Source organism: Nylanderia fulva, unplaced genomic scaffold (genome assembly GCF_048542155.1).
Source record: "Nylanderia fulva isolate GAGA-0341 unplaced genomic scaffold, ASM4854215v1 Scaffold205, whole genome shotgun sequence".
NCBI lineage: Eukaryota > Metazoa > Arthropoda > Insecta > Hymenoptera > Formicidae > Nylanderia > Nylanderia fulva.
The window spans coordinates 138,928-163,582 of record NW_028190270.1 but is presented as its reverse complement, the minus strand read 5'-3'; the positions used below and the strand labels follow the sequence as shown (position 1 = coordinate 163,582).

The 24,655-nt window shown below is 34.0% G+C and overlaps 1 protein-coding gene across 1 annotated transcript in view; it reads left to right on the top strand.

The window, feature by feature from the left end:
* The window catches only part of LOC114942108 (uncharacterized), a gene marked incomplete at its 5' end in the record, with an annotated part of 48,086 nt that overhangs the window by 21,497 nt on the left and 1,934 nt on the right, over positions 1 to 24,655 (top strand). The window contains 5 exons of the mRNA XM_085482457.1: positions 8,331 to 8,504; positions 8,572 to 10,458; positions 13,803 to 13,947; positions 16,815 to 16,943; positions 17,008 to 17,397. Of these exons, the coding sequence (XP_085338583.1) occupies positions 8,331 to 8,504; positions 8,572 to 10,458; positions 13,803 to 13,947; positions 16,815 to 16,943; positions 17,008 to 17,397 (2,725 nt within the window). The remainder of the gene's footprint in view (positions 1 to 8,330; positions 8,505 to 8,571; positions 10,459 to 13,802; positions 13,948 to 16,814; positions 16,944 to 17,007; positions 17,398 to 24,655) is intronic.

Below are 24,655 nucleotides of genomic sequence, written 5' to 3'. Positions count from 1 at the left end.
CGCGACAACAGATTTTTCCGCACCGTTATTATTTTTTTTCGGACATTTAGAAGCTATGTGACCGCGCGCCCCGCATCCGAAACACTTAGCTCCGAGGGCCCTCGTCGGGCAATTCGCGCCGACATGTTCGCGCTTGCCGCAATTAAAGCAGCGTTTAACGTCCGTCGAAGTTTTCTTCCTTTTGTCGCTTACTACCTTATCACCGCTATGCCGACTCGAACTCGCCACTCCACGGTCGCGTAACGCTACCCTCTCGAATGCCCTCAATAGGCTATCCACCGATGAAAATCCCTGGATGCGCGCCTGATCGCGCATTGTGACGTCCGGTATTCCCTCGATAACGTACTCCAGTAGCTCGTCCTTCTCGACTGGTACTTTGTTGCCCATGATAGTCTTCTCGTGCAGGTATTCTTGGAACGTCTCGTCCTTCTTTCATGTACGACCCTCGAACTGCTTGCGCAAATGTAATCTGCTCTCACGGTATCGAAACATGGTTCCCAACTCTTCCAGAAGCCTCTCGAAGGACATCTCGATGTACTCCGGCTTCGAATGAAACCATTCAAACGCTTGTTTTTTCAACCGCATTCCGAGCAAAAGCTTCGCGCAATCATCATCCAGCTGGTAGGCCGTCTTCAGGAACTTCAGTCGTTTCTCCCAGGTATCGAAATTACTGGAGACGCCGTCGAAATCACTCAACAAATCAGCCACCGTCGTCAAGTTCACCCGTGGTCGCATGCGAGATGCCTCTCCATCACCAAGCATCTCCGCCTCCATCGTTCCGCCAGCGTGATTTCCTTCCAATTGTCCACGCAATAGCGAAATTTCGCGCCGTGCGAGATCAAGCTTGCGCTTAGCAAGCTCTCTTTCCCGTTTATAGAGCTCAATCTCCTGCCGCGACATACTCTCTCGCGGGGTGTTTTCTCGCAATCCTCTCTCCTGCGAAATGCTCTCCCGCGCCTCGTTCCTTTTATCCGCGCCACCGCCAGACTCTCCGCTCTCCATCCAGGAACCCGTCGGATCGGATGCTTGCAATCGCAAAATTAGCTCCGTCTTGACACCCGCCGTCGGCAATCTACGCGCCTTCAGTCTCTCCTTCAATTCCGCTACCGTCAAAATACACTCTTCCGACATTTTTTTTTTCACTATCTCCTGCCACGTATTCACTTCCGGGAAGATCGAACCTTCTCGACCTCGAACCCCCCCGCCGCTTGCCAAATCCCGGACGAGCCCCCAAAGTTGTAGGATGTTATACTAATTTAGGTTTAGGCAATGACGAAAATGGTTAAATTAGAAAATTGTTCGATCTTTAATAAAATATAAGAATATACACGTAAAACCAAAAGAAATCGAAATATAGTGATATAAAACTCTGCGTTTGCAGAACTCTCGCGCTCGCTTGTTGTTTCGTTTCTTTCTCTTCAGTATCTCACAAGCGACTCTCCCCCACGCACCTCGCGCTCGCGTCCCTCCCCGAACGATAATTTTTTTGCTTGCTCATCGCGCTAATCATTGGCCAATCGATGCCGCATGCGCAATGATTGATCGCCTAATTTGACATCCTACAATATCACACTGCCGCCGGGGGAACTGATGGTCGTACCGATTTGCTCTGATGTCCATTATTCAGAGCATATGTATGTAAGAGGATCATTACGAGGCAAACCGGGTAACGAATATTATTTAATGCTGGGTGAGTACGAAATACACGGTGGACTGAGCGGGCTGCTAATACAAAGCGTCTCAAAGGAAACGTTAAAATTAACGATGTCGTCGCTAATTACACGGGCCTTGCCAGTTCGCAAATACCGGGACGTGAGGATATTAGCTCAAGGATGTAGGATCCGAATCGATTTTAAGCCACGGAAGTCAATTAACCGAGAAGAAAATTACTAAATTATGATGCGAACGATGCCAACAAAATATAAAGCCTGCTTTTCGAGCAACTTAAAAGATTTAGGATTCACAAACGTTACATAAATGGAGATAAAATTAACGGACACGAGACTTGTCGTATATCGGCCATATTGACTTTCGGAGCCAGAACGAAAGGGAAATGGTATAAGAAATGATTGACGCGGATCTCGTGACCGAGTCTAATTCTTCTTACGCAAGTCCGATTCTATTAGTAAAAAAGAAAACAGGGAAACGACGACTATGTGTAGATTGCCGCTTGTTAATTTGTAAGACAGTCAAGGAGCATTACCCCCTTCCCTTGATAGACGACCAATTAAATAGGTTAGCAAGGAACTCTATATTTACCACTCTTGATTTAGCTTCCGGTTATTATCAAATCCCGATAGCGCCAAAATCGCAGGATAAGACAGCGTTTGTTACTCCGGATGGCCAATATCAATACAAACGGATATCGTTCGGATTAGCGAATGCGCCGTCGGTTTTTCAACGAACTATGAATCATATATTAGCAAAAGTTAAAAACAAATTTGCCTTGATTTACATGGATGATATATTAATACCGGCGCGTTCGTTCGCAAAAAGTCTTGAACGGTTAGAAGAAGTCCTAAAAATATTGAGCGAGAGCGGATTGACGCTAAATTTGAGCAAATGTAATTTCTTTCGCAAAGAGATCGATTTCTTAAGGTTCGAGATTAGCGGAAATGGAATTCAGCCCGGTACGTGGAAGACTATCACCGTTTCAAATTTTCCCATTCCTAAGAACGTACACGAGGTCTGGCAATTCGTAGATCTTGCAAGTTTTTTTAGAAGATTTGTGAGGAATTTCGCTATCATAGCGTGGCCCTTTACGGATCTTTTAAAGACCAAGGTCGAGTGGAGATGGGCGGAGGAGCAAGCCGGGACTTTTAATACTTTGAAAGAGAAATTAGTACGGCCGATGATAGTGCTGTACGGTGCCGCGTTTGAGACGGAACTACACACGGACGCGTCAAAGATGGGGATCGCGAGAATTCTATGTAAAGAAACAATGAAGGTATACTTAGACCGGTCGTACTATAGTCGGAAAACGACAGAGGACGAACAAAAATTACACTCGTTTGACCTGGAAACGCTGGTCGTGATCGCTTCTCTGCAGCGTTTTCGCGTCTATTTGCTAGGCATAAGATTCAAGATGATCACCGACTGTAACGCACTGCGTGCTACTCTAACCAAACGTGATCTCATTCCGCGCGTCGCACGTTGGTAGATCCGTTTTAGGAATACGATTGCAAGATCAAATATAGACCGGGTTTGTGCATGACTCACGTGGATACCTTGAGTCGAAATCCGATAATCGAGATGGACTCGAGTGAAGAAAGATGTATTCTCGACGTACTACAAGTAGAGATAAAAGACTGGATATCGACGATTTAGGGTGCAGACGACGAAATAAAGAAAATAAGACATATTGGAAAATCGAGAGACCGCGAGCATATCGCGGACGTACGCAAGAACTATAAATTAAAGGGAGGCTATGTATACAAGTCAATCAATAACAAACTTAAACGGGTAGTATCAAAGAGAGTTAGGTGGCAGATGAATCACGATAACGCAGGACACTTCGGCTTTGAAAAAAATATTAAGTTGCATCCAAGAGTCGTTTTGGTTTCCGAAAATGCGTAAGTTTACGAAAAAGTACGTGTCGGCCTGTCTTAAATATCAGGGCAGTTAGGGATACGAAAACAACAACGGCAATTAGAATGCTCAAGGAACATTTTGGTTATTTTGAAACACCCAACCGTCTTATTACAGATAGAGGCTCGTGTTTTACGAGCTCAAAATTTGAATCGTTTACTCGAAACTTAGGAATAAAGCACGTGTTAAATGCAGTTGCAACTCCAAAAGTGAACGGTCAGGTAGAACGTTTTAATCGAACTATAATAGATGCTCTTAGCGCTTGATGCCACGGCGAAAAGAAGAACGCGTAGGACGACCACGCAGGCGAGATCCAACTAAGCATAAATACTACGATTAATAAATCTACGGGAAAAAGTCCCTCTGAATTGTTATTCGGGTGTAGATTAGTGAACCCCACCGAAAACATAATTAACAATGTAATCTGTTCAACTAGCAATCGCAGCAATGACTTAATTAATGCGAGATCTGAAGTGGCCGAAAAAGAGAGAAAACGACAAGAATCTGCCAAAAAGAATTTTGATTAACACAGAAAATTATCCACTTCTTACAAAATTGAAGACTTAGTTAGGATCGAAAGAACTTTGACGGACAGAACAGCGTTAGATAAGCCCAAGAAGCTAGCGACAAAATCCCAAGACTCATACCGTATTGTGAAAATCTTGCCAAACAATAAGTTTTTAGTAGAGGATATCCCTATCACGTGAAAAGGGAATAGACGATACGAAAACATCGTAGCCATTGACAAAATACATCCATGGCTTAGCTTTAATAGTCCGACCAGCGACGATAGTGATAGCGACGGCGATCAGAAAAACGAAAAAACGATAACCGACTCCGATTAACCCTACAACCAAGAACCGAACGTCGACAATAGAAGCGCGAAACAAACGTTCACGAATTTTGAGTGATTAACGCAGATTGCGAATAACACCTATGAGCATCGCACAGATGATTGCAGATCATAACGTTCACAGTGGTCACTGCGCGAGTCATAAGCAATCAGTGCAGAATATGAATGGTATTCACAGATAATGCACAGATGATCTCTGCCTGGGATAAGACTACGGCAATCATCACGTAAGTTATGAGTGACCTGTGTAGACCACGAATGATGTCAATAGGTAGCGTGCGGACAATCACAGAATATGATAGATTACTACGGTGTAAGTTATATAAGCAGTCAGTGCAGATTGCGAATCGTATCGCACATATGACAGCAATTGTAACAGATTACACATCACAAAAAAAAATTTCTTTTAGTTGTTTTTTATTTTATTTGTTTTATTTGTTTTTTAAAGTGTAAAACAGGCAATAAGAGCCAAATCGTGGATGACAATGCGTTATCCCAACGCGAAACTAAATTTTTTCGTTAGAATTAAATACCTGTGCACAAGGCATCAAATTTTACTTGGTCATGGCCAAGATTTAAAATTAGAATAATCTCTACAAGAGATTTAATTCCATGCATCCCCTGTTCCCCCCTAAGGAAATAAATGCGAGAGAAAAATATAGATCCGAAAGTCGCTGAATCGGGAATCGAACCCGAGACCTTTCGCTTGCCGGGCGACTGCTCTTCCAACTGAGCTATGGGAACAGGGGATGCATGGAATTAAATCTCTTGTAGAGATTATTCCAATTTTAAATCTTGGCCGTGACCAAGTAAAATTTGGTGCCTTGTGCACAGGTATTTAATTCTAACGAAAAAATTTAGTTTCGCATTGGGATAACGCACTGTCATCCGCGATTTGGTTCTTATTGCCTGTCTTACACTTTAAATTTATATTTATATTACAGAGCTTTGTTAAACTCTTAATTTATTTGTTTTATTTGCTTTATTTTATTATATACAAAAAAGTAAATTTATTTTGTATACACGACAGTTCAGCGGAAAGATTTGTAAGCCGAAACGAACTTATGTTTATTAAAGCGAAAGCATACCTTCTTCTTTGTATTTACACACTACATTAAGTGAGAGGACTCACTTCTTAGCAGGATGGCCGAAGCTGTAAGGCGCGCGCGAGAATATTGTGGAGGCGCCTTAACATTTTGTGAACTAGCGAGGACTCACGCAAGCCGATGTGAGGGGGGGAGAGGGGAGAAGAGCAGAGAGAAAAAAGAGACGAAGCGAGTGCGAGCGTTAAAAACAGAGTGTAAAAGTTTGGACAAATAAAGACAATTGTAATCAGCAGACACGATTCGAGAGTTTTTGATTTCATAAAAAACATTAAAAACTATAAAATTTTTACTTGAAACATTTTTTAATATCTTTTACCGTTTCGACGGTATTAGCTCAGAAATTAAAAAACCGTTTTTTCAGAAGAGTGTTTACCTCCTAAACGTCGAGATACGCCGTATAAAAAATACGGGTCTAATATTTTTCAATGCTTTACAACATATTCAAGGTTCATTAAAATCGGTGAGGGACACTTTCGACTGTTCCTTTGTAAGATTTTCCAAATAATATTATAGTAAGGATTTTTCAAATTGGCCTTTTTCAACTTTAAATAACTTCTAAACAGGTCAACGTATCAACTTCAGATATTTATGCCAAAAATTTTCCTTTTTTATGCTTTTTTAAATGATATAATACAATATGATTAGATTCCATTTGAAACGTTTGAGTTGGGGTCTTCCTGGGGCATCTTCTTGGAGGGATAATTTTTGCAACCCCCTTAAAAGAATAGCTCTTCGAAATGATCAAATACATATTTCGCGGTTCCATAATTTAAACCATTCCCGAAATATAGGAGAGGCAACAGACTTTATGGACACCTTGTATATAATAAAAATTACATATAAATATGCATCTAATAAGGATAAATATTTTACTTTAAATTTAAAAAAGAATTATTTATAAAATGTATATATTTTAAAAAATAAAATGATATATTTTTATACATTTATTACATAATTTTATAATGGATATATAGATTTGTTTACATATACATCTGTATATATTTACGTTATATTTTTTTCTATTCTTTTTTCTCTTTTAAATATATTATTAACAAGAGATAAGATCAAGAGATAAGGAGTTCATTATTTTTATATTATTAACATTTTATATATTTTTTATTAAAATACATTATTTTGGGTTATTAGTTATTATTTATTACCACATGTATCAATGAATCAGAGCAAATAAAAAGTAATAACGAGAGAGAAAGGGCCCATAGAAAAACGTAAACAGTAAGGGTCGGAGCACAAGCAGAGTCCTTCATTTTCATCTCCGGGATAAATTAAGAATACTGATTGATTGAATCCTTTATGTCTTACGCGTTATGCGTTATGTAAAAGTCTGTGCTGTAGCTGTTACTGCTTACGTTTTTTTATGTACGGCTAACGGTTTAATGTACGGTAAACGAGAGAGAAATTTAAATGGTTATCAACTTATTTCGCGTATGTGCATCCCGTTTTGATCAACTAACATAAAAAATGCTGACAGGGAGTTGCACTATTGTATATACTATGATACTACTATCCGCGTCTAGTTCTTAATTACACGAGTAATTTAAAATGTGTTTTTTATGAGAGAGCCATTTTAATTTCTCACGATCAGTGCTAGACTTTAGCCTTTATTTCTAAAGTTTTTATATTTACAAATTATTTTTATTAAAAAATTAAGATTTAAAAAGACAGGGCCAACTATAACGAGCATATTAAATTAGTGAGAGATGTAATGTCAACACATAATTAATTTATTTCTTAGTAAATACAATGATAATAAAAAATAAACGTTTCGGCTGTTACCTCAGCCTTCTTCAGTAAATATAAAAAAAAACAATAAAAAATTCTTTTAAGTAAAATTATGACATATTACGCATTGGAGTCTATTTTTTAATGAACCTTTAGTTTGATGAGTCAATAAATTTAAATTGGGTTACGCTTATATCATTAATTAAAATAGATATTGTTTCTAATCGGCTAACCATTTTTTAACTGAGATGGTAAACTTTTTAATTATGTCAAAAAACATGCAAACGAGCTCACTGTTAGTAGAACAAGTTGACAGTCCATTCCACGTCATCAATCCTTTTGAACATATTAGTTGAAAATATCGTCAGAACCGCTTGATATGAGAATTGAAACATTTAGATGTTATCCAGCATCAAAAAGTTAGTCCCCATCATCAAGCATATTTCCGAGTAAGTTCATCATTGTAGTGTATTTCACCGTGTTTGTTTAAAATTGATGAGTAGTCAAAATTCCGCCAAGTCAATGTGTTCATTATACAGAGTCACAATATGATGTGTCGAATTCAAATCGTGACTCCTATTATTATTACTATTTATTTATAAGACAATTCTTCTAGAATGTCAAAATATGACTCGTCAAGCATATCGGTATCTTTTTTTAAGTTTAGACCGTTTTTTTGTTCCTTTATATGAATCATTTCAGAAACATTTCTCGTCTGAAAATTAGATTCGGAATCTAAAATTTTTATGTCTTCCCAATTAAATGAGTGTTGGTAATTAAGAATATGTTCCGAGATGACCGAGTGCTTTGACGAATCTAACTTTATATTATTTACATGTTCTTTAACTCTCGTTTTAAGTTGTCTTTTGGTTTGGCCAACATATGTCGCATCGCAATCGTATATATATTTTTATTAATTTTATGATTTTTTAAAATTAATTCTTATTGATAGATTTCGAATTGTACTTGTCAAATTGTGATTGTTATTGATAAATAATTTTTTAAATTTAGCCATACATAAATAAAGACTTGATTATTTTCAGAATACCTCTGTCCTGGAAAATCATCACTGGAGATCAGCCATAGGATGTCTTCTAGACAGTGGAGTTTCAGCAGAATTACCGACCGCTGTAAGACCAGAACTTCAACAGCACATTAGTTCATTGATTTTAGCAACAGACATTACAAGACAACAAGAATTTCTTACACGTTTCAGGGTATGATCCAATTAATGTCAGTTTGCACTTTAATTAACTAAATTAATTATTTCGTTGCATGTTACAGGATTATTTAAGCAACAATTCACTTGAGATGAAACATGCGGAAGATCGTCATTTTATTTTACAAATTGCTTTAAAGTGCGCCGATATTTCTAATCCTTGTAGACCTTGGGATATATCAAAAAAATGGTCTTACAAAGTTTGCGAGGAGTTCTTCAGGCAGGGCGATTACGAGCGTCGTCTAAATCTTCCAGTAACACCGTTGTGCGATCGAAACATCACTAGTATCCCGAAGATCCAGGCTGGTTTCTTCAAGCACGTCGTAACTCCTCTTTATATAGAATGGCACCGTTTCCTTGGCGATGGCCTAAGTCTATCATTAATGGAATATTTGAAAGCAAATCAGAAAAAGTGGGAATCATTGATCAACCAAGAGACGACTGAACAAACAGAAACCGATGTTTCCGAACTAGATGAAGCTGAAGGCGCTATTAGTTCAGGCGAGGAAGCAGCTGCCGATGATGATTCAGGCAGCATTGATTTATTAATACCAGCCGCTTACACACAAAAAGCGCGAATGCCTACGTTTCCAGGACGAGTGGAACTTGATCGCGTTGGTAGGCGTCATTCTGTACCTCTAAACATATCGAGACCGTTGAGTGTTTTACGTCAGCCCCCTAGGAGAGAAAGCCTGCCGAGTGAGCAAATCAAAGCAAAGAGTTTCTTGCAAGAACTAGAAAATCAAAGTCTGCTGGATCCAAGCTCGCTGTCCTTGTTGTCCTCCAAAAGTAGCGTAGTTGACTCATCAAATGTAAGCACTACCGAAAGACTAGTTAGCGTGGAGCATCTCTTACCAGAAACGAGTATAGCCAGTATTACCAACAGTACCGAGGTATCAAAATTATGCACAGTTTTGCAATCGGATGATCAATCCGGTACACAAATCAAGCAACTCACACGACAACAGACCTTCCCTCCACTACAAGCACATTTAAGAACGAGGTACATGTCCACAACTGCAGAGATGTCACAATGTTACACTCAAATCTTAATAGAAGCCGACAATTCTTCCAGTTGTTCAACTTCCATGAAGGATAAATCATGTTCAAGCGGTCATTGTTGTTCACCAACATCTTTACATGATCTTGATACATGCCAAAAGAAATCTGATACTCTGAAAGTCTTCTCTCCAAAATTATTAATGATGGATATCAAAAGACGAGGTTCAACTTTGTCAAATACGATTAAACAGAAGCATGCTTTTAACTCGGAGCGTCGTCATTCTATACAAACTGTTCGCACTGATGACTCTTCTTCTAAACATCGGCGCAAAAGATCTTCTTCTGCTCAAGACTCCAATTCTATGCAAGTGTTTTATGTTACGTTAACGGGATCTCACGGTGAAAAGAACAATGTGTCTGATATGTCTGCTATGGAACCTAAACTGAATTCAGATTGTAATGTTAAACTTAACCGTTATAATACAAAATTGATGGTTCAAGAACTACGGACTATGCCATCCAAAAAATTAGATCAATGTACTTCATTGACTAAGAGCGCGTGTTTTGAACAGGAACCGCGAAGATATTCAACTCCTATCACAGAATATAAAACAATGGTTGATCACACAGGTAGACGATACACAACGATACCAATATCTTCTGAGTTTAGTACTCACAAAGTGTTCTTTATCGGTAGTCCTCCCGATTCACCGCCTCATAATCATAGTGTGTCCTCGTCAAGTAATAGCAGTGGTGAATCAAAAAGAAATATTGATGATTCGAATAACGAAGCTATTATTACTGGTAGTAAAAGAGAATTGGATTGCACAAAAGAAAAGAATTCGAAGATCGTAAAATTGAGTTCCGACGCACTGATGAAGGAAAATGTTGATCCCCGTACAAATGATGACTTCGTTAAAACATTAGCGTTGTCTCGTAGGGAAAGTCAGGTAATATAACAATAATTTTTTTATATATTTTACATTATTTATATGCTTTATATTCTTCATGTTTTATTTATTATTTACTAGTATATATAATATAGTAAAATATATGTGTAATGTGTCAAATATTATTTTTTAGTTATCTGTTTTATCCATAAATATTATTTTCATTTAATTCTTTATTAGCTATACAGAATGAAAAATCCTTTACTATAATTAAAGTATTCATAATAACAGATCTGGGCTATTATATGTATATATAGAAAAAACCAAGAAAGTTAAATAATTACAATTTTCTTATCGTTTACGTTATGTTGATACAATGCAAAAGACTGATAGAAAAACTATTATTTAGCTGTTATTTAACTATTATTTAGCTTTTCTTGTTCTTTTTATATTCATATGTAGTAGCTCAAATTTATTATGAGTACTTTTTAATAAAGAATTTTTCATTCTGTATAACCAATAAAGACTTAAATAAAAATAATATTTGTCGATAAAACAGACCTAGTCAGCATCTTCTTAAGGGATTCAAACAACTAAGTTCTTAAAAAGACCAAAGAATTTTTCTCCAATCCAAAAGAACGATAACACTTAAGCAAGAAAAGGTTTAGGAAATATTTGCTAAATATGAATACTTTCTAACCACACTTATCCACTTTTTTCTATTATTTTTTTTCAGCTCTAGCAATTTAAATGCTTTCTTGTAAAGATGATCCTAACGTTCTGCTTTATTGATAGTAGCGCGAAGTTACTGGATTCGATCATAAATCTTTTCACATTAGCTATACAGATTAAAAATTCCTTTTTGCTTCCCCTCCCCTCCCCTGTTTGTTAATATTAATACTTTAATTGTGTAAATTTATGAAATCAAGTATCAGTATTTTAATTTATTATACAGATTAATAAATCCTTTTCCGCAATTAAAGTATTTAATATTAACAAAAGTATTTAATATTAACAAACGGAGCGCGCTATAACTTCAGGTAAAAAAACAAAAAAAAATTAAAAAGTTTATCGGGCTTTAAATTTTATTTCATAAAATAGCGTTCACAGTTTGTTATTATTAGTACTCTAATTGTGGAAAAGTTTTTTTCAATCTGTATATAAAAAGATTCAAATGGTCAAATACAATTTTGCATTTTATCAATAAAATAGACATTTAGGATTCTGTTAAGGAGTTCAAATACATAAAATATATGTATAGATTAGAAGTCTCAAAGAGATCAACTAAATGTCATCTGTATATTACCAACAAAATTACTATTTATTTTTAGGCTTTCGTTTTTAATCTTTGTCATTAATTCGATAAAATTAAAAATGTTTCTTGATAATTGCAATATATACATCAATGATCCCAAAAAACTCCAATTTCATATGGAAACGAGAAATAATTGCAAAATTATAGTTTTCTTTATCTATTTTTATCTCCATATAGCGTTTCGAATTACACAAACGAGCTGTCAACTTATAATATGTGTTTTATATAAAAAGTGTACGCATTTTGTATGAAAGTGTACGCATTTTGTAAGAAATAGGCGAGAAAAATGTTGGTCCGAAAGTTGGCTAAATCGGGAATCGAATCCGAGATCTTCCGCTTGCCGGGCGAATGCTCTTCCAACTGAGCTATTCAGACACTTACGAAACAATACTTTTCTCAATGCTTTCATTCTTAATATTCTTATCATTGTTTATTCGCGTCTGGGCCTAATTACGACGCTTTGGGGGAGGCGGGGGGGCGGTTGAAAGCATTGAGAAAAGTATTGTTTCGTAAGTGTCTGAATAGCTCAGTTGGAAGAGCATTCGCCCGGCAAGCAGAAGGTCTCGGGTTCGATTGCCGATTTAGCCAACTTTCGGACCAATATTTTTCTCGCCTATTTCTTACAGGGAAAGTTAAAAGAGGACCAAAGAGAGTTTTTGAGATCCCAACCACAGGATACGAAATTCCCAGATTCCTCAATTTTCTTACTTAATTTCGCAATAACATCGCGTTTGGCTCTATGGCCAAGAAGAAGGAGGTGTATATCGTGTTTTATATTAAAAAGAGCCGATTTAATATTCTTAATATTCTTATCATTGTTTATTCGCGTCTGGGCCTAATAACGACGCTTTGGGGGGAGGGGGGGGGGGTGGAAGCATTGAGAAAAGTATTGTTTCGTAAGTGTCTGAATAGCTCAGTTGGAAGAGCTTTCGCCCGGCAAGCGGAAGATCTCGGATTCGATTCCCGATTTAGCCAACTTTCGGACCAACATTTTTCTCGCCTATTTCTTGCAGGGGAAGTTGAAAGAGGACCAAGGAGAGTTTTTGAGATCCCAACCACAGGATACGAAATTCCCAGATTCCTCAATTTTCTTACTTAATTTCGCAATAACATCGCGTTTGGCTCTATGGCCGAGAAGAAGGAGGTGTATATCATAATTTTTAATATATTGTACAATTTTTATTTTTTTATTTTTCTATGCTGGGGCGAATAGAAAGAGGAAGCAACTATGAATAAGAATTTACTGAACTTCACAGTGTAGCTTGTAGAAAATGACAGAAGGCAAATTTTCAACTTATCTCAAATTCTTTAACTATGTTAATAATCTCACGTAAGATTGAAAAAAATAATATTTGTGCATAAAATAATGCATCATCACACATTTATCAATACAATATTCTTTAACAATTTTTAGGAAAAGAGAAATACTAAATATTTTTGAAGAAAAACTAAACTAAAATAAGAAAAAATATATAAAACGACCAAGACTGGGACAAATAATAATTCTTTATTGATTTAAATCATGACGTTTCGACTTCTAGTTTAGGTCTTTATTAAATGAAAACTGAAATAAAAATATAATCACTAGTAATATATATATATATATATATATATATATATATTTTAAGGAAGGAAAATTTTAAGATAATATATATATATATATATATATATATATATATATTATTTTAAAATTTTCCTAAAGAAATTTTAAGATAAGCATAAGCACGATTCCAGAGATATAAAGAAATAAAAGTGATAGTTTCTTATCCCTAACTAGAAATTATCATTTTTATCCCCTTGTATCTTCAGAACTGTACCTATGCTCATTTTGAAATTTTACTGGGATTAATGTTTAATTTAATAGTAAGTATTAATAGTAACTATTTGCCATAAAAAAAGTTTGAAATTCGAAGTTCCAAAAATGGGCGAAATTTGCCATCACTCTTTTTTAGAATATTGAAAAATTGCCTATAAAATCAAATTTATTATTTTTTTGTTATTATTTCAACCTTCAATATTTTCCTCTGTTATATTATATCCATATCCATTTTATATTCTATTAATATTTCTTGTATTGCTAAATTCTCAGGGATGGGCAAGAAGACGCGGATCAGCTCCAGTTGGTCTTCTATCAAAACTCGACGATTTTACGCCAATTTCCGCACCTACTAGAATTGATCAGAGTTGTAGACGTGGATCTGTACCAACAGACATCACTAAACATACACATCAAGGTATACATATTTTGTTTGTATTTGATGCACCTAAATACAATGGTTGCGTTCGTTTATGCAGTGACTGTTGCAAATGTCATTCGTTTATTCCGTCTGCGAAAGCGAGTGCAATTTATTGTTCGTTTAAGCAAGGATGTAGCTCATCTGCGCGGCTACTTCGAAATTTCTGCTTGCCGTACTGCATAAACGAACGTATAGATCGTGTTCTAAAATTTATTGCAAGCGAGAAAATGTTTATTTTCGGCGTTGACAGTAAATTTTTGAACACAGCCATATTATAGATACATTTGGATGTGCAAAATAAGTGTCCAAACTCATTTAAAATAAAAAATGTAAAATAGTTGGAAGCTTTCCATTTAAAAATACAAAAAATGCAATATGGCATTTTTAAAATGATTTTTTAAAAATAAAAACAGTTTTTTTTTATATTATTTATAATAAGGATAGAGAATGTATCACTGTGAAGAGCCAAATATAATACTTAGCAATTCGCTAAGACGAGAACAATCTCAAATCGAGATTTAAATTTCTCTTTCCATTACCCCCCTAAAATTGATGTAGACGAGAAAAATATATCGGTCCAAAAATCAATTTTAGGGGGGTAATGGAAAGAGGAATTCAAATCTCGATTTGAGATTGTTCCTCGTCTTAGCGAATTGCTAAGTATTATATTTGACTCTTCACAGCGATACATTCTCTATCCTTGTTATTTACGATAAAGAGTTCTAGCCATATTATTGTTATTATTTATAATATATTTAAAGTCTTATTTTTTATTATTTACTTTTTATAATTATTACTTATATTTAAATTCTTGTTTCTTTAATTATTGATTAACTAACTATGTGTAAATGAAGAGACTAATTGTAAAACAAGGGAACAAGGTCCGTAAATGACGGGGAGAGAAGGAAGGTCATCGCATTCATATTTCAGCATTGGGCCCCAAAATGGCGCTGCCACCCAGTGAGAAATTACTAGTTAAAAAGACGTCCAATCAACGTATTTTACATCAAATTGCGACGTAAAAGACGTTGATTCAACGTCTTTTTAACTAGTGATTTCTCTGGGCAATCCAGCCATCGGACAGCTGTTCAACTACAGGTTTTTTTTTTTACTAACATTTCGTACGACACACACCAACATACAACACACATAACTTCGTGGCCCCAAAATGGCGGTTTATGCGAGGATCTTCTTTCCTCTCTCGTCGTTTATCTGCGGACCTTGCAAAGGAACTGTTTCTCCGCGGTGGCTCCAGCCCGCATAAATAAAAAAAGTAACTATACACAGAGAGGTAAACCTTCGAAAAACCCACTTATATATTGTAAAATAATGGATAAGAATACCCAATTCCTCCTATTTGTGCTTCCTGATTGCGAATATAAAACTTGAAAATGGCGTTCGGAGCAAAAAGTATTGAAAATCGCAAAAAATGCATTAAAAAAATCAACAAAAAATCAGGTTTGGAAATTTCGCTTTATATAAAAAGTTGTAAATGTGACACCTCGCTTCGTGGAAAAGTGTATGCGTGAGGGATACAGTAGTGGGTTCCGTTCCGCGGGGGTTCTACTGCCAAAGAACTAGACACATAGATTTGGGTTAAACTTTGCTTCGCGTGGAAAGTTGCAAATCCATGTGGAACCTCGCTTCGCGAAGAAAATTGTGAAACTTCACTTTTGTTTCACTCATGTAAAGCTTCACTTTTCTTTTACTTGCAAGTCCGATCGCCATTTTTAAGTTCCATATTCATGTTCAGAGGACAAAAATACATAGAAATAGGGTATTCTTAATCTTATTTCATATAGGTGGATTTTTCCCCTGAACGTTCATCCACAGAGATATAATCCTAACAATTGGGAGGTCAGAACTACTTCCGACAGGAGTTTGAAGATACAAAACTATTTTTTTTAATACTATTATTATTATTTACAAAATTATATATAATAATACAATTATGATATTTAATTTCGGCCAATAGAGCCTAAAAGCAAAAATTAATTTTTTCAGAACTGTATCTCTTGGTTTGAAATTACTAAATTCTATATATTAATTAACCTCGAACTTACATATCAAAAAATAGGCGAAAAAAATATAAATCCGAAAAGTCGCTGAAGCGGGAATCGAACCCCGTTCGATAATTGTATTATTATTAATACTTCTTATAAGTATCTTAATTAATATTTCTTATAAAATTATATATGTTTGATGACTGGTCCTGGAGGAAGGGTTTAAAATGGACAGTTCTTTAAAACTTTAAAGTAGCTATGTAAAGTGACTACCCTGTACTTTGACGGTGAATAAAAGAAGCTAAGCAGTATTCCAGCTACAAGTCCCGAGTACAAGTACACTGTGGAACATATTGTATGTCTGACTATATGCTATTGTTGGAAAGCACTCAAAAGCATAGTTGAAAGATGTAAATAGATTATAATATTGTATAATAATACAAAATTTATATTAAGACAATAATATAAATAAAGCAATGATATAATTTTTAATATAACACTAAAAAATAAAGATCAACAAATAAAACGAGATTAACAAGCATATTTTTTATAAATATTGTAAAAATATTGATTCTTTTTTTGAACCACTATTTTGCACACGGAATATATTTCTTTTTAATATTATATTAATACCAAAATAATTATTTAAGAAATTTTAATTTGAGATATTTTTTCATACCATTCGGAGAAAATGTATATAGAAATATAAGTGAACAAATTATTGAAGTGACTAAAGAGGTCAAGACAAGATCAAGACAAGTTTATAAATTCACGTTTTCATTATAAAGAAAAATCAAACTTAATTTATAATGTTTCTTCTTATATAAAATATATTATAAAATTATACTCTTATTTATATAGTAGTCGGAGGAGGTTGTAATCGGCTCGCTTTAGGACCTCGAGAAAACAATTTTTTGGCCCTAAGAAGAGCTAGTCTTCCGCAAGATATTGCACTGGGAAATCTTTTTGGAAATGTCTTGACTTTAACTAGTAAGTATCTTTTATTAATAATATTATAAAACAAACATAACAATTCTGTATTGAATTATTTTAGGCGATCGTGAAAACTTCTTAATCAACAATAATAATGACAACAATAACACTAGTAACAGCAACAACAATGGCATTAGTAAACTATTTGACAGTAACATTTCTGGAATATTTTCCCCGAGACGAGGATCAGTTCCAGCAGACATATCCGAATTACGCCACGATATGTTCAGTAGAAATAGCATGAATAATAAATCGCGAAATCGTAAGAAGATTTTAAAAAGACGAAGTAGTGGGGGCCCGGAAATGTTCACCGGGGAGTCCATCGATGGAAACGACAATGACACATGGCTCAAATGGAAAAAGGAAATAGGAAAGTGTGATCCTGTTCCTGAAGGACTTGTTAAACGAAGAGGATCTCTACCTATAGAGATGGTAGCTGTTTCACATACTGGTCGGTACAACCATAGATAAAAAAGAATATGTTTTCTAAAAAGTACACGTAATTCCTTCTATTGTATTCTTTTTTTCTGTTTAATTCTATTTCTATATTGAAAAACAACTTTATTATAAATAAATTCCCACTAAACATTAATAGTAAGTAACAGTAATATAATCGATGTTATATTACTGTTGCTTAGTGTTTAGTGAGCCCTTATTAACAAAAGTGATCAATGAACAGTTTTTTGAACAATATCGACTGTTTAGAGTAAGTTGGATATTCAAGGAAAAATGTCATGTTTCTATAGATTCAATTTCTCTCTTTCTGATATTTGAGACTTGATATTTGAGATGCAATGTACTTGAATATTAGAATCGATTTTCGAGCTTGAACCACGTAGACTTTTTATTTGATTTCAACGTTTCGTGAATATTTTAGCTCATTTTAGGGAGTAACAGCCTGATACTGAACTGTTCTTTATCAAGTCTTTCTTTGTATAGTGAATGGGTCGAGAAAGAGAGGAATGTGTTGATGGAAAAAAGAAGAAGAAATGGAGAACTTGATTAGCGCCATATTTAAAAACGCTTTAATTGATTAACCAAATTCTCCACCTTTTTTGCCTTTTCCCCTTATCTCACTCCTCTCTCCTGACTCGTTTACTATACAGTGTGTAAACAAAGCACACCATCAGGTGCAAGACAACAAACTAAATCGAAAAGTCCTAAACCATTTTTAAACCTGAACTTTATTTTTAACGCTATAAATTGTTAAAGTTTGCCAATTAGCGTGGCCTTTGTACACCTACTAAGGTGGCGCCTACGCTGTTTTCCGTTCTAGCCACGCGCTAACTGGCAAACTTTAACAATTTATAGTGTCAAAAATATAGTTCAGATTAAAAAATGACTCAGGACTTTTCGATTTAGTTTATTGTCCTGCACCTGATGGTACGCTTCGTCTACCTTTGTTTAGTTATAAAGAAAAACCCAGTATAAAGAAAGATTTGACAAGGAACAGTTCAGTACCAGGCTGTTTCTCCCTGATGAAATAAGTTGAAATGTTTACAAAACATTACAATTAAGCAAAAAATCTATGCGGTTCAAACCCGAAAACCAATTTTAATAATTCTCTCATTCTCTTTTATAAATTAACACAAAATATTTGCTAGCTTGTTTACAATGTTAAAATTAAATTTAAAAAATAACAAATAAAAATAATTTTATTTATTATTCATTCATAATAATTTTTAATTTGTAGAGTTAAAACAACTCTTAACTTTCAAAATTAATTTGATATATTCATTATTATGGAAACCGATATGAAAAAGTATTTGGTAAATATATTAAGAATGAAATCAGATCCAATAATTTTGACTTTGATATATGTTGTCAAACTCTGAGTATCAATCTTCACTTGTTGTTTATTAAAAAGTTATTAACAAATAAAAATCTATATCAAAGAAAAGCGAACTTGATAAAAAAGTCAATTATTAGTTATAGGTTAAATAAATATTAGTGCTTATACTCTATACAGGGAAACATTTTAATAAAACATATTCAAAATCTCAAATATTAAAAGTTAAAAGTAAATGTATATGCAAAGGAAAGAGATCCCATATAAATTTTCCATGTAAAACAAAGAATTATTCCATATTTTCCAGTGCTTTTGTTGCAAAATAAAGGTCATAATTATATATATACAGGGTGTCCCATTTTAAAGGACCCATCCAAATATCTCAGAAATACTGCGTTAAATCGAAAAATGTTTCATACAAAAGTTGTAGGATTTCGAGGGGGACATGTGATGGTGACCTTAACTTTGACCTTGAGGTCAAATTTAAAGGTCATTTGAAGGTCAACTCTAAAATCTTAAATAGAAACCCCTATTTTTTATTCGATATTCTTGTAGCTGACATCGAGATGTTTTCAAAACACTATATTTTGATTGTTTTTGGCTAAATACTTTCCGAGTTATAAGGCTTGAAAGTTACAGTACCGCCAGCATTAGCATTACCTAAGATGTTTGGAGAACGATTCTACTAATGAAGGCAAGATCGGTGGTTGATCCATCCAATGAAGGCAAGATCGGTGGTTGATCCAACCAATGAAGCAAGATCGATGGTTGATCCAACCAATGAAGGCAAAATCGGTGGTTGATCCAACCAATGAAGGCAAAATTGGTTGCTGATCCGGCCAATGAACGTTGAGTGTAAATAATTAGAGTCAATAATAATAAGTAAGAATTAATGGTGAACAGGCTGCATTACGAAATTCATCAAAGAAAACATCATGTAGCTTTAAAAAAAGCTGATGTTGATTATCTGGCTACAGTAATACTTCAATTAATTAAGTGTTCGAAGATCGCACCATTGACTTGTTGGCAGTACTGAATACAGCGTACAAAATATCTAACAGTACGTAAGAGTACATTACGTGAAATATTGCACGCAGCTCGAATTCTCTCCTTCATGTCATCTCTTGTCGTCGGTGTATTCCGGTAGACTACATCTTTGAGGTAGGCCCACAAATAAAAATCAAGAGATGTTAGATCAGGCGATTTTGCTGGCCATTTCACTGGACCTCTACCAATTCATTGATTAGGAAAGGTATTATTGAAAAAGTTTTGACTATGTGGGCAAAATGAGAACCTGCTCCATCTTGTTGCAATCACATTCTCCTTCTTGTATTGATGTCAACATCTCGAAGTAAACCCGGAAGATCATCCCTCAGCAACTGTAAATAAGTCTCACCATTAATCATGGCATCAAAAAAATAAGGATCAATTAAATAGCCATTAATAATTCCGCACCAGACAGTTAGGCTCCAACGATGCTGGTTATCAATCTGCCTTATCCAATGAGGATTAACTAGAGCCCAATAATGACAATTATGTCTATTTAATATTCCAGTACTGTGGAAAATAGCTTTATCACTGAAAAGTACATAATTGAAAAATTCGCCGTCGTTTCGGATTTGTTGTGATGCCCACTGACAAAACAATAGCCGATATCTGTGATCTTGCTCAGTTAAGGCTTGGTTAAGAGTTATGTGATAAGGATGATATCTCACGGCTCTTAGATATCTATCAGCAATCGATTTTGGAATACCCAACGTACGTTGGATTTTACGCAAACTTACATGTGGGTTTGCATGCACCATTGCCACAATTGCCAACAAACGAGGATTCATTACATAATTATTGTTATTATATCTTTTTCGTTGGCGACGAAGATTTCCTCTCTGAATCTTAATTTCAATTTTGCGTATTCTAGAATGATCCGGGTGTTGGCGTCGAGGAAATTGTCTACGATACAATGCTGCTGCTCTTCTGTAATTGCGCCGACATTCTCCTAGGATCAAAAGAATATCGACAATCTCGTTAGGCGAGTAATCAGGCATTTTTTCCGAATTTTGATTTTACAATCGAAAAAATCCAGTAATATCTGAGAATGTCTCGAAATTGGGAACAAGTGAGAGATAAGTTTCACTTAAGATAAGATTCCGTATTCGCAACAGGTTACTTGAATAGGATTATTGGTTCAGGACACGTGACGTCTTTCATTCGAATGCCGAAGAAGTTGTCGGTATGTCAATTGCTATTGAGCTCCAGCAGTGTCGGTTTTACCCTATACATAGGCATCATAAGCAATTGCCTAGAAGTGCCACCAGAGAAGTATTGCCTACGAGCGAACTGATTCTAAAACCGGCACTGGGCTCCAGTTATTCCTTTTTGGATGAGGCAGATTAATAACCAACTTCTGCAAAATATCTTACTATTCGGCATTTTTACGTCACAGTGGAAATAAGAGGAACAACTTCTAATAGCCATGATCTTAACAAATGTTATCAAGATTATAATCTTGAACAATGTTCAAGAAGTTTCAGCCTTAGTCGGTTGATCATTTTGGGTAATGCTAATGCCGGCAGTATTGTAGCTTTCAAGCCTTATAACTCGGAAAGTACTTAGCCAAAAACAATCAAAATATAGTATTTTGAAAACATCTCGATGTTAGAATTGGCCTTCAAATGACCTTTAAATGTGACCTCAAGGTCAAAGTCACCATCACATGTCCCCCTCGAAATCCTACAACTTTTGTATAAAACATTTTTTGATTTAATGCAGTATTTCTAAGATATTTGAGTGGGTCCTTTGAAATGGGACACCCATGAGTTTCACTCGTGAATTTGCACTTTTTCATCAAAACGAAATTCAGTCACATTGTTGGTGCTTTCAACGTGAATTATGATTTATATAATTATTATAAAACTAAAATATATGTAAATTAAAAAATTAACTTTTTAAAAAAAGATAAAAGAAAAGAAAAAAGAGACAAGTATTGCAATTTTTAAGTTTACGTAATTATCAAAAAAATAGACAAAAAATATATGTTATTATTTATTGTTAATATATGTTGTTATTTATTGTTTTTAATTTTTTTATATAAATTATGATAACAGTGCGATAACAAGTACGATAACAGATTATATAGATTACAAAACAGTGCGTGCATGTGTGTGCATGCATGCATGCGTAGTTTATATATATGTTTGTTTGAGAATAATGAGATTGTGTAACACAAAAATTCATGAAAATAGAAATTAACGCACATGTTTGTTAAAAAAATTATTTTTCTTACATATAAAAATTTAAAGTTTGGATAATAACCATGAGCGTTAGTTATAGTCATCTATTTATAATTGTGCAGTGTGCGAACGGCCACCTTTTATGTAGCGTAATTATGAAGTCTCCGACAACTAATATTATAATATACGTACGACACACAGACAGATAAACTTTATTTAAATAATGTTAATGATTCAAATGAATCAAATTAATATATATATGAAACTCTTTCTGTTTATGTATTCAATTTTGTAATATTGTTTTAAATATATTAAAAATTTGTTAAAAGTGCATGTCATATGCATGTATGCGTCCGTGTGTCCGTATATATATATATATATATATATATATATATATATATATGTGCATGCATACAAGCATGTTTAGTATAAGTAATAATACCCTTATAAACTGAATCTAGTATTACATTTTTTTATTATCACTCTAAAGTTTAAAAGTTTAAAAGTTTATTTTTACATACATTTTTATTCATTTATAACATTTTAATAGAAATGAGCGATGGCTAAAACCATTTGGAGCTTACTTATTGTTAGATTTATGATTTTGATGTATACTTGTATAGCTATATATATTGAATATACTGGATGATAAAAAACTAAGTATCATAAATTCGATGATGAAAAATGGATTCAATATAAGCATTTTAAATGTAGGGCGTTTAATTGAATCGTCACAACACCTGATACAATGATTTTATTCCATCAATTTGACATGTTTACAAATGTTTAAAGTTACAACCGTTAATGCTCCAACAAAAATCACAGCGATAGAGCAACTCAGTTACTCACTGTCAGTAGCACAGCTCGATTGACAACGCAATCACTGTAGTTTGGTTGAAAACTAATAATGAGAAAAATGAAAAAAACCTTGCAAGTACCTTGAAAGGTAAACAAACCAGAGGAAAACAAACGTATAGTTGCTTGTATTCAATTAAACGACCTTCACACCGTAATGCCGAAACGACGAAATTTCGCCGACCTATAGTTTCTATATTTGAAATGCTTTGTATTGGTTCCATCTTTTATCACACAAAATGAATGAATGAGTTTTTCATCACCCTGTATATTAATACACATATTTAAACAGGGTGGTTCAAAAGTCTGGAAAGGGTCAATTATCTCCGATAATAAATATAGAAAATAGTGGTCCAATGAAAAAATGTTACAAAAGTTGTAAGGTTTCAAATAAGATACTTGATAGTGACGCTGACTTCTAGAAGTCAAAAGAAGTCATTTCAAGATCAACTTATTTTTTTTAAATAAACTTATTTTTTACTACTTATTCTTGTAGCTCATCTCGAAAGCTTTTCAAAACAAGTATAATTAAGTTATTTTTCATTAAATATTTTCGGAGTTTTATAACTTGAAATTTACAGTATTTTTCATAAAATATGATATATCTTACAAAATATTTAGTTTTCAATAATCTTACCTTAATATTTTTATGTAGAAAATAATAAGGCCAATTGATGTAAAAAATAACATAGTTGATTTTAAAAGATTACATTTTTTTTTAAGCAACTATATGTATTTTTTTTATACCAATAAATCGGTCTCATTATTCTATGCATAAAATATTAAGGTATAATTACAGAAAACTGAATTTTTTTACAAAATATTTTACATTTTATAAACTTACAATTAGTAAATAAATCAAAACGACTTGACTGGCATGTAAATTCTTTAATTAATATCCAATGTATGTTTTGACCATTCAAATTATGGTCTTTATCAAGTACAATAACTGTAACAAATTATGAAATAATAATTTTAAAAAACCAACCTATTAAGATTACATAAAATATTAACAAAGATATTAAATCAGACGTTAATTAAGATATTTAAAAAATTATTAAAAATATTAAAAAGAACATTAAAAACCGCGCAATCACTATAAAAAACTACTTACTTTAACATACTGTCTTTAAGGGTCGACAGGAGGCCCGGTGGAGACGTCTATCGGCCGGCCGGGAATTACAGATTCTTTCATATAAGATATTAGCCAAAATACTGAATGAATCTTATTAAATTTACAATATTCTTAATTAGTAGGATTGTCCGCAAGTCCCCAAAGATTTATTTTTTGGATAAAAGATGAAAATAAAATTAATAATATAATTTGGGGAAACGTGCAGTTAGCAGCGGGTAAGGTTGGGTTAGTCGCGAGTCCGTATTTTATTTATTATAAATTTTTAAGAGCGAAAATGCAAAATCTGACGCTTTGGAGACTTACTTTAATATACGTATAAAGAATATATAAAAAAATATTTCCACGAGGCTACGTGACTTCTTCGATGCAATATCTTATATGAACGAATCTCACTTTTATATAAAGAGCAACTCATGGGGAAATTTCCGTGGTAACATTCTGACAGCTTGACAAGGAGAGAGTATCATTCTGTCTTTGTCCTTCTTGCATCTGAAAACTCGAGTTCAAGTTTATCTGGTATAATAATTTTTTTTTTATAATATATTGGAATATGTAAAAATTATTTTGAAAAAACATATTTTTAAAGGTGATTTTTAAGAATTTTTTAATATTGAAAATATTTCAATAATTTTACAACTACAACACACATTGTATATAAATGCAAAATAATTCCGTAAATAAATTAATCCAATATTTTCTA